At 38.0% G+C, this 12,088-nt stretch overlaps 1 protein-coding gene across 6 annotated transcripts in view; it reads left to right on the top strand.

Annotated features, from left to right (window-relative positions):
* The first annotated feature begins 5,469 nt into the window (after positions 1-5,469).
* Positions 5,470-12,088, top strand: part of LOC106952180 (protein sidekick-2-like) — a 142,552-nt gene continuing 135,933 nt past the window's right edge. For all 6 annotated transcript variants that reach the window (XM_015040143.1, XM_015040147.1, XM_015040144.1 and 3 more), the window contains exon 1: positions 5,470-5,650. In XM_015040143.1, coding sequence (XP_014895629.1) covers positions 5,571-5,650 — 80 coding nt within the window. In that variant the 5' untranslated portion in view covers positions 5,470-5,570. The remainder of the gene's footprint in view (positions 5,651-12,088) is intronic.

A 12,088-nucleotide genomic window follows, 5' to 3' on the forward strand; every position in this document is an offset into this window, starting at 1 on the left:
AGTTATAAATCCTCACCCAGGGGCATGCATTTGTACCTGAGAGCGTTCTCATTAATGAGTGAGCTGATTCAATAGACCGTGTTCTGCAGAAGTGGTTGTGATGGTGACACACTAACCTGTGCATGGGGCGCACAAACTAACATGTCCCAGCTATGAGTCGACCTGGGCCACGGCCACTGGGAGAATCCTCCAGGCTGAGCAGCATGCAAATGAGCCATCCCTGCCATAAGCTAATGCGTATGTGTTGAGAAGGCAGCACACAGGGAAGAAGTGGGAGATTACCTTGAAATAAGTGCATTAGAATATACTTTGCTTTTTCAAATTGGGAAATGTATAATGACATACTTAATGTCAAGTCTTATCGTGAATGTGGATAAACGCATTTGGGAAAATATTTATTTCGAATACCTAATTCTAGAATTTAAGTGCCATTTTCTGACAAGCTTGTTTTGTATCATTTTATGAACAAATCTAACCTTCTTTTACACCTTACACATTTTTTTTTCTTGGAGTATACTGCAGTAATGTTAAAATTTCGGTTCAGCTTTTCAACTTTTCACTGATGGCAATCTGGACAGTCTTTTCCCTCTCTGCCCCAAAAGGACGAGATGTCTATGATTTCCAAAGAAAAAACAATTTGAAATGTGGACTCGTCAGTCTGTCTCAGATGAGATCGGGCCAAGAGAATCCAGCGTTGTTTCTGGGTGTTGTTGACATGCGGCTTTCGCTTTTGACGGTGGATTTTTAACTTGCACGTTTGCACGTAGTGATGAACTGTGTTCGGCTTCCTGAAATGTCCCTGAGCCCATGTGGTTAAGATTGCTTTTCAGCCTTGTCGCTTGCTTGCAGAGATTTCTCCAGGTTTTCTGAATCTTTTGATCATATTACAGACTGTAGATGAAGAAATCCCCTTTTGTTTTATTTTTTTTTTATTTATTTATTTACTTTTTTTTTTACAGTTGTAATGTTGGGAAACATTGCTTTTAAAATGTTGGACTGTTTGTCCAGTTTTTCACAGTCTAGTGAACCTCGCCATGTTCTTGCTTGTGAATTACTGAGCTGTTTGTGGATGCTCCCTCTATATCCCACCCGGACACTCGCTTGTTTCCAACTGACCTGGTAATCTGTGAAATGTTCCAAACAAGTGTTTTTTGACCATTCCTAAATTTCCCAGTCTTTAGTTGCCCCTGTCCTGAACGTGTTTCAGGCATCAAATTCCAAAGGAGTGAATATTTGCAAAACATTTGAACATTAAATATCTTATCTTGTAGTGAATGGTAGTATTCATCATATTCTGTTCTTATAGATATAAGGAAAGACTGTGTGCATTTCTATATGTCTATATATTTACATGAAGTTATGTGAAGTCTTATTGTGAATGTGGATAAACGCATTTGGTAAGATATTTATATCGAATACCTAATTCTAGAATATAAGTGCCATTTTCTGACAAGTTTGTTTTAAACTTGTCAGAAACAAACTCGTCACCCTATAAAATTTTATTAAGTTTTATAATTTTTTAATAGAGCTTTTCCAAGCCTGCTGTCTATTTTTGGATGGTCACATGAATTTACTTTTCACACAGAAACAAGATTTTCCTTAAAAAATGCTCTTTTTTATTGAATTATACAACAACTAAAAATGATTGATTATGGTCTAATGATGTTACATTACAAACACCTTGCATATTAACTAGGGTGTGTAAGCAATGCATTAATTGTCTTCCATCGTTTGCTTCTTGTTTTTGTTTTCATTTTATATTTGTGCTAATTTTTGCCGCACTTCAGTTGTCCATTCTCTTGTTTTTGCTCTGACTGAGACCTCGCTCCACTGGTGGGCTTTTTTTTTTCCGCTTTGACTTCTGCTGTGTGGAGGCTTTCTTCGTGTTTGACTAGCTCAGGGGATCAGAATTTCACAGAACAGAGCACTTTCAGAATGGCAAAGGGCCCAATTTTGAACTAAAAGAACACAAGGTAGCAATGCGAGCTGAATCTGATGGGTCAATATGTTGTGATATTTTATCGAATCTGCTCCGTGTGCTTGTAGTTTCTATAAATATGTATTGTTATCACACCGGGGTTGCAAAAAGTCAGGAGTCAAACCAAGGAGCATCTAACGAATATGCTTCAGTAGGTTGCTGGAGTTTATGACTATTCAATATTAATTCATGGAGATAAATATGCTTCTGAGGCTTATCTCTCTCGTTTTGATATTTGTTGTGTGTCTTTGATTTATGACCCACGATTACATTTTGATAGGAGCAGATGAGTTCACAATCAAAGAAAAAAAAAACTATTATGGTCTTTGCAGCTCCTCTAGAATGACATAAATAAATCTGGATGGTTCATAACTTATCTTGCATAAACAGCATCCTGTTAATTAGGTTAAGTTTACAGAGTATATACTGCAGTCGCGTGCAAAAAGTTTTTCTGCCTCTTCATCCACCAAAGAAAATAAAGTTGAAGTTCTGTTTTGTGTCTCAAGTAAAATAGTTTCTTAGACCATCAGATTCTTATTTGAAAGGTATTTTTTGGAGAGGTCTCACTGCTATTGTTCCAGGACATTTGGAACAATATCAGATAAAAGTATCATAGATTCTTCACCATGCTTAACAGCGGGCATGACAACATTTCCTCATGGCCGTTCTTGGGTTTTATCCCTCCTTGTCACATCCAGGTAAGCCCATAAATGTATCCACCTCCTGGCAATACGCAGCGGAAGATGTAAGAAATGTGAATAAAAAAGCGTTAAAGTCATCTGCTAAAGTCTGACATCATAAGAACAGCAAAAATCTACATAATATAGAGTCCGCCAATGATTGAATTACAGTTACTGCAACTGTTTAACTTGTAGAAATATATTTAGCTTTTCAACCTTCGTCAAAACATGAATGGAAGTACTTGAACAATGTTCTAGTTTACTCCATTTTGCGTCATGAATGTGCCACACCAGAGAGTCCTGCCACTTTTCTACATGGTTCTAAATGTGATGTTGAGATAAATTGCCCCTTTTATGTTGCCAAACATGGTTTGAATTGGGCCCCTATTTATTTAGCCATCCAGCCTTCTATAAAAGTGTTTTGATACCTTCACTTGTCAGGGCCTGAGGAAATGCACTTGTGTGAAGAGAATAATTTACTACCAGCAATATTTCAATTGCAACACAGTTGAAATATTTTTAAACTTGCGGAGACATATCACAGCAGCAGGTTCTGAATTTTAATTGATGAACAAATGCAAGAGGGATACAAGTCGTGATGGAGAATTGTCATTGTTTTCTGATCTACATTTCAGAAACTAAAAACAGCACGTCGAAACACTTAAACTGATTAAAATATCCAGAGTGAACTGGTCTTTATATCCTGCTGTTTCATCTTATAGGAACCCTTTAAAATAAAGTTCATGCTCTTATCAGTCCACATTAGCAGAGGATGAGCTGTGATACAAACTACGGCCATACAAAAATATCTTACAACCTTAAAAGAAAACTGTACCCTACAGACGGCTGTGCATTTAATTTCCTTTTAGAAAGCGGTGGAATTAAGCCATTACTTCCACAAGTAGTACATCTAAATCTATAACTGGTAGAGAGGCTTATAAATCATCTTTTGTCCCTCACTTTGTTTAACTTTCATCTCATATATTCATCCTCATTCCTTCACTCTTATCCTTCTACCTCCAGTGAATTTTGCCGAGGCGGGATAGAGGAACCAAATATCAGCACCATAGATCATTTTGACAGTTTAATTTCAATGCCTGATTATCAGTCAATTTGATAATTATACTATCCAACCATCCAATTAATGTGTTCTATATTTACAATGATGATCAAGTAAGCTCTCCATTTTTACACCGTTTATAAAGGATGAGCTATTGGAACCAAGAGGGAGGCTGACAGCTTCCCTCCGAGGCGCCTTTGATTGAGATATAAAAATCGGCGTCGCCGCGTTCGCGCCCTCCAGAGAAGTTCCACCGGCCTGCCTCCGCCCGTGCCTTCACACTCAACAGAGCATGTTGGGGGAATCGCAACAAGAGAGGGAAAGACGGAGCGAAACGGAGCAGAGTCAAAAGGATGATCAAAGGATTTCACACCTCCTCCTCGGCGCCTCTCCTCTGGTGTTTGCTTCGGCGCAGCTCAGAGGGTGAGTGGTGCGCTGTGCCAGTGAGTTACTGACACAGAAACACACGGAGCACCAAGACGCAGGAACCGGCGCTTCATGACTTCACGCCTCGCTCGCTCTCCGCTGTTAGCCGGGCGTCGCGGTCTCTCTGTGAGCGAGTCAAAAATCAAGCAGCACGAGCAGCAGTGCATCGTGGGGGATTAAGTACCCGCAAATGGGACGTGGTGAGGAAGGAGTTTTCGTCTAAAGTGTGAAAGGCTTTTCTAATGCAAGATGCAATGAATTTTATTGGGGTTTTATGTGATGGACCAGTAATAAACTCAAACAGAACTCTACAACTCTTAAGCGAAGATCTAAAAAAGTGTGGTTTGAATTTGCATTCAACACCTCAAGTCAATACTTGCAATGTAAGGTCGACTAGGGTACGTCTTAACCACTTCCCATATGTAGAGACTTTGACATTTTATACATCTACTTGGTAAAATAAATCAAGCTCAGACTGGATAGAGAGTTTTTGTGAACATCAGTTGTGAAGCCAAGCCTCAGCTGGATTTAGATCTGGAAATTGACTGGGTCATTCTGACACAGGCACATGCTTTGATCTAAAGCAGTGGTTCCCAAATCTGGACCTTAAGTATCCCCGTCCTGTGTGTTTTAGATGTGTCTTCAGTTATCAGGTCAATCTCACATCTTCCCTAACGCTGCCAAAGAAAAGCATCCATGGTTCCTTGTCCTGCTGCCGCCTTGTTCCACGGCGGAGACACTGCGCTCAAAACAACGTGCAGTGTTAGATTCCCACCACCTGCATGAAAGCCAAAACGTTGCATTCCAGCCTCTGAACACGTTCGGCACATTTGCTTCATGTCCTCTACAGTGCTAACTGGAAACGTCACATGGAATTTCTTATTTCAAAATAGCTTTCCTCTTTTTCACTTGTCTATGTTTGCCAATTTTGTGGAGTTGCCGTTTCAACAGATTGTCCCACCTGAGCTGTGAATCTCTGCGGCTCTTTCTGCAAAGTGTGCGTGACGAGGTCCCAGGCATATAGTTGAATAAGTTAAATAATCAACTGTAAAACTGATCATTTAAAAGGTTTTGAAAATGCTTATATGCTTGCTTTGTGTGAGAATCATGAAAAAAAAAATAAAAAAAAAATAAAAAAATAATGTTCTTGGTTGAGGATATCTCCCGCACTGGATCATCATGTGCTAATTTGTTCCTCAAAGGAAAAATAAATAAATAAATGTGAAATTTAGGAGTGTGTGTCTTTCATTCAGGTGTTATTCTTATCAACCTTATTTAGAAGCACAATGTCTTTTTACAAACTACCCTGTAATCATAATTTTCTTGTTCCCCTAATTTTCCCACAGATGATGTGCCTCCCTATTTCAAGACGGAACCGGTGCGCAGCCAGCTGCACCTGGAGCGCAACCGGTTGGTGCTGACCTGCATGGCGGAGGGAAGCTGGCCGCTGGAGTTTAAATGGATCCACAACACCACAGAGCTGACGCGATTCTCACTGGAATACAGGTGAGTACAAAATCAATTCGAAATGATTGGAATCGTCATCGTCTACGTTGCATATAAATTGAATTATCTACCCAACCATTTTTACCGTTTCATCCATTGTGAATAGAGATGGGAGCTTTTACTCGAGATAATCAGGCTTCTATCGGCAAATACTGATTTCTGGTTTTCCTTCATTTCCACTCTTCCTGCTCTAATTTAACTTGATTCCTCTTTTCCTTTAAAGAAAACAACTAACACTTTAGACTTGTTTGTGTAAGCTTTGTTTTAATCCACAAACTAAATGTAGAACACATCAACCATTAAAGATAAATAAAGTCCTGTTTGTCCTTTATAAGATAATGTGTTTGGAATCCAAAGGGAAAAAAAGATTATCTGATTTAATGCATTAAAGCAAAATATAAGAGAACATGTTGTTTTGTTGATCCCATTACAAGATATAAAAAAAAAAGAAGTGGCAGCAGTACAGTACACTCTTTTAAAATGCAATGACTACAAATTTTAATCAATATTTTTGTGGTGATTGTGAGAATATATATGTATAAATTATGATTATGAATGTAATAATTTATTTACCGTGCTCTCTTTATGAAGTTAGTCAATTTATGTATTTTATGACTTCTCAAGCAGTTCAAATGTGGCATTTTTGAATCTCTGTGTTTACACAGAGATTCAAATAGTTAATACTAAAGTTGTAGTTGATACTAAAAGCATTCTTATCCCATCTCACTTTGGATTTACAGTGATTTAATTTTATCACCATGTGTTTTCTACCTGGGTACAATATTAATTGGCTTTTTGGATTGAGGATTTGTTTGAAATCTGGAGGGAGCTAACGATTAGGGATCTCAAAAAAAAAAAAAAAAAAAAACTGGAGTTCATAATCAAAGAAGCTTAAATTCCAATGGAAACATCCAAAACACTTTTCTGACAATAAATCATTCCATTGATTAGCTTTTTTTATCATTATTTTTAAAAAGGAGAAAAAAAAATTGAGGTACCTTTTCATGAAGTAATTTTATTTTATTTTTTTCTCAAAAATTTATTTTTGTTATTAAATTAAGAAGAGCCTTAAATATAAGCCCCGCCCAGCCCTCTTTAACAGTGGCCAAGTGACATTGTCCAAACCCATCGGTAACCTGTTTTTTATCTGCCTCACATCAGATAAAGAAACTCATCAAAATGTCATTTGATGAGTTTGTGCAGATGTGTGCTGCTAAGCTCTGAAACTTGTTACATTCTTTTAATAGTTCACCATTCGTTTAAAGTCGCAGACATGTCTGACTCAACAGCCTCACGGGCCTTGAATATTGAAATGTACTGGAAGTTTAGTCTGACTCCCATTGGTGCATTTGTCTCACAGCTTCACACTGCAATCAGCTAACCCATGCCCTTTACGTTGAAATTTTATGTATTGCGTTTAGATCCTGCTGATTAACGCTCCCTTTAGATGCTATACATCCATCATGTTTTAAGATTAAGCTTATCTAAAATTAATGTGATAAAAAAAAAAACTGTGAAATTGCATCACCATGTGTTAAACCCTTGTGTCACCTTAAAAAGTTTTGTAGTTAGTTTTCTACATTTCCACTAACCACTACAATACCGCGTATGTACATTATCAAAGCGAGCTTTACTGTTTTATCAGGCATTTGCCAAATAAATAATGACTTTCGATTTAGCTTTTCTATTTTTATTGCCTTTGCCTCACTCCTTCCCCTCCGGGCTCGGTGACCTCCATCACTGTCTCTGGAGAGGCTGCAAACAAGCAGGAGGCGTGAATGGGGGTTAGGGTAGCAGATAAACCGCCTTTAATGGTAACTGGAAGATCCTAATCATGTGGCAAACATTGCTCTTATCTTGGGCAACAGTGTGTCTGCACCGTGAGCTTCCGCTGCAGTGTAAATGGAGCACTGGAGGGCCGAAGGAGAGCTTGCCGACACACGGCTGATCTTAGCTGAGCTGCCGTGCTCATATGTGAGGGAGCAAATGAATGTGGGGAAAAAAATAAAAATAAATAAAACAGAGGCTGGACATACAAGCAACATCCGCCTTGTCGATGGAGCACCTTTCTCTGGAGATAGATAAGAGCAGAGTGGACGGAGGCGGCAGCTGGGTAGAAAGGGCAGAAGTGACAATTGTTCAGTACAGTATGCCTGAACAATTGACTTGAATGGACTGTACTTGAAAAACAACACAGTCCGCTGGAGCTTCAGCGCCTCTTCAACTGGGAGTCTGGGTGGACGACCGAGTGGTGGAATATGTTTTTAAGCAAGCGCTCGACAGGCACGGAGCAAAGCTTGATTAGAGAGCAAAAGTGTTCATACCCTTTGAGCTTTATCACTATTTGATACATTAAAACCACAAGGTGAGCCTCTGCCCTAGTTTATAGTTTTTTTTTGCTAAATCCCGCTAGGCTTACCTCCATTCGTCTTTCCACAAACTCTGACAAGCTTCTCTTTCTTATGGTCCCACAACCATTTCTCACTATAATAATAATGTATTTGAAATGATATGCAATGTTTGTTTTGTTTTTTTTTTACCCTGCACTGCGTATGATATGGCTTTCAGATTATTCCGATAGCTTTGTCTGTGTAGATTGCTCTTTCCGATTTCAGGTGATGGATTGAATGGTGCTCTGTGGGATGTTTAAAGCAGAGGTCATTGCTTTATAAGCTAACCTTGGTCCACATTCCTTCAGCACAAAACCCCCTACCGTTTTAAGAAGCAACTTTTAATATCCAATATGGGTAACTGGAAGCACTTAGTTGTATTGGTTTTTATTTATGGGCGTCAGAGGAAAGGGGTCTGAATATAAATGTGTGGCTAACCTCTCAAGATTTTTCTCTGAATTCAGAAACAATGTAACCATTAGGTGACACTGTCACAGGTAATGGTAGTGTCTCACTGTTTTAAAAGACAAAGAAAATATGCTAACATCGAAAACGGCAGTGTGTATCGATGTCCTGGTTTATTAAATAAATTGACTTTGTGATATATTACGTTGTGTACAGCTGTGCCTGAGGGCAGCCTCGTCTTCATACTCTTCCTCATTCCTCAAGTCTGCCTTTTTGTTTGTGCCAAGAGAGTATTTGAGCAGCACAGACCCCCATATTAATGAGGTTATGGATAAGGTCCCCGGTGCTGAGTGCTGCTTTAAATATTGACACCGTGCGACTTGACCTTGTGTCCTCTGGCGAGCGATCGATTCTGCAAGGCCTGCGTGGGCATTATTATTCAACACGTAGGCAGGCGGGTGAGACAGAAAGTGTTCTGGAGGAGGAAAGCGAGTGGTTCCAGTGTAAGGAACGCTGCTCTCAGGAGAGACCTGGATTAGCATTGACTGCTGTCACTCAAGAGTACCTGCACACAGTGTTTGTCCGGCATTCTGCTGTCTCTGCCACCTCCTCCACCCCACCCACTTTAAGCAGTTTTGTAGATTACGCACCAATTTAACTGTTCAACTTTGTCACAATTATGGGATTAACATCAGAGGGGATGATCGCTTGAGAAATAGCCTGTGCACGAGTCTTTGGTTGATCGATAAGTGCGCAACTACAGATCACTGCAACTTTCTGTCTGGGGACTATAGGCCCTGGTACTTTGCTCGTCTTTATTCTGCCAGTTAGCCTAGAACCTTAATTAAGAGAGTTAATTATTAATAAAATCTCAAGAGGTGATTTTGTTTGTCAATTGGTTCTTGGCTGGATTGCTGAACTGTGAGGGCTCTCCTTGCATGAGAAGGAAGCTTTTTTTTTTTCTTTTTCCTATTTTTCTACTTCATTGTAGAAAACGAAAAAAAAATAAAATAAAAAATAACATGCAGTCTTTTAATCAACAGATGCTCACTGAATGAGATTGGAACAAACACAAAGGAAGAGGTTTGAAACCATAGCAGACTAAATTCATGCTGATGGACTTTTGATTTTTATCTGCCGGCTCATTTTTTCCCTTGTTGTCAGTTTTTGAGGAGAGAATATCCCTCCCCCCCTCCCCGTCTTCCTCCCCCCCACACACACAGTACAGCTGCAACAAAAGAAGAGCTTTTAACCATCAAGGGAAAAAAATAAATAAATAAATAAAAATGCAGAAAATGAGATTAACACTTTGACAGCTAAAGTAATCGAGTGTCACTTTTGTGTCTCTGGTAATAACTTGTCTCTGGAAATTAAATGTGGCGATATCTCCTGAAATATTCATTGGAGACATTTGTACAATTTCCAAATCAAGGAACGGGTAGGTGCTCCAGGCAAATATATAGATTAGTTTAAAGTCGTGCATTTGCTGAAAAGACCTACTTCAATCCTCTCTTCGCACTTTTGACTTCCCTTTCATCCTCCGTCTTTGTTCATTCTCTCTGCCTCGGTTTAATCCACTTATATGTGAACTACCATCAAGCATCCTAAACAGGTATAATTTCATGGTAGCACTGAACATATTAACACAAGTTCAAAACAATATTATTCCACGTCTTAAGGGATGAAATGACAGACCCAGCTTGCTAACTGGATAAAGATGAGGGAAGAGCAGGAGGAAAATAGAAGCAGATGTCAGCATGTGTGTGCATAGTATTATTATTATTATTTATTTTATTTTTTTTTGCCTTTCTACTTTATCTGATGAAGTGACAGTCACAATAGATTTTCAGGAACTCTGCATTTTCACAAGCAATAAACCCCTACTGATCTGCCATTAAATAAAATTTGGTAACACTTTATTTGAAGGGGGTTGAATAAGACTGACATGACACTGTCATAAACATCTGTCATGAACATGAATAAGCCTTCATGAATATTTATGACTTTTGTCATAAAGCGTCATTTGGTAAATTATGACACTTTTAATACAAAGTTGACATTATTCAAAATGTCTTTGTTATGACAACTTGACATTAACCAAGAAATCATGACTGATATAAATTTGTTCTAAAAGTATTACTGATTGTACTTTAAAAATTAGGTAACTTTATGTTATTAAAGGTAAAGTTTAAACAGTAATGATTTCCTGGTTAATGTCAAGTTTTCATAACAAAGACATTTTGAATAATGTCAACTTTGTATTAAAAGTGTCATAATTTACCGAATGACGCTTTATGACAACAGTCATAAATATTCATAAAGGCTTATTCATGTTCATGACAGGTGTTTATGACAGTGTCATTACAGTCTTATTCACCCCTCTTCAAATAAAGAGTTACCTAAAATTTTATTACAAACTCTTAAAAATGTGATTGCATCTGGACTAAAAACGTATTTCCCAGAAGAAAAACGCTTATGTGAGTATACTGAACTTAATGTGGATACTGATGAGTTTCATTCTATACTTCACAGTTATTTTTTTATTTTTTTATTTTTTTTTGTATTATGAGGGAAAAAAAAAAAAGCACTGCTCTGTTTTGGATGTCCGCAACACATATGTTACGTTGGGTATTTAATGAAAGCTATTTTTGAATTAGCAACATTCAATGACCAAGCTTGGTGACAAAGACAGACTTTTATAGTGTCAATAGTTCATCTTTTTTGCTGTGGAATTCTTTTTTTTTTTTGCAAATGACTTATAAAGGTTTGGGAATCTTGTTCAGTGGCCTTCTTGATATCCTTTAGATGTATGTAAGGTGTATCTTGTAAGTCTGTGTAGGCTGGGCACCGCAGTATGGTGCATGACGCTCTAATAAATAAATCAAATGAAATCAAAAATCTTTACCTAATAAAAAAATATATATTTTGTTTTAGCATCTTCCTGGGATCGGTAGCTTTGGCTCATGTAACTGAAATATCTCCACATTTACAAAACTTTAGTTTGTACACCAACAACAGTTCACTTCTTTCTTTCTTTTAGATGTCCTGCTTCATGTGAAACAAAAAATACAAATATTTCAACAGAAAAACATATTAGGACAAAAAAAGCATTATCTGACCAACTGATTGGGAATTTATAGGGTTTTTCAACTTGTCATCACGGTAGCTCTATTACCATCAGTCTAGTTTTTAAAGAAGCGCAGGAGCAGCATCCAGTCGCAGTACATCAAGTCATCACATCAGGGCACAGCTTGGACACAGCATTTCTCCCTGGATGCTTCTAATGGATTCCTGGCCATAACTAAAAAAAAAAAAGCCCATTTTCTGTCTCCCTACTTTCTTCTTTACAGCCTCCAGACACAATAGATTTTCTTTTTAACTTTCTTTCCTCTCTTTTACTCTTGTACTTCATCACTCTTTGTTTTCTGCGCCTTAGAAGAATGAGTCAAAAGTCCAAGAATGAACAGGTTTTATTATGTGCATCTACAATTACCAGTGCATCACTTTGCTTTAGGCAGGTGTTATGCTGGTAGGAGTCAGGTTTTGACTATGAATAACAGTAATATTTTCTTAGGGCAATTATTAGTAAAACTAGTCAAGCAGTTTAGCAACAATTATTGTTTATAAATACATGCCTGATGAG

This window comes from Poecilia latipinna, unplaced genomic scaffold (assembly GCF_001443285.1).
Source record: "Poecilia latipinna isolate Pla-1442-1.1 unplaced genomic scaffold, P_latipinna-1.0 Scaffold497, whole genome shotgun sequence".
NCBI classification, from domain to species: domain Eukaryota; kingdom Metazoa; phylum Chordata; class Actinopteri; order Cyprinodontiformes; family Poeciliidae; genus Poecilia; species Poecilia latipinna.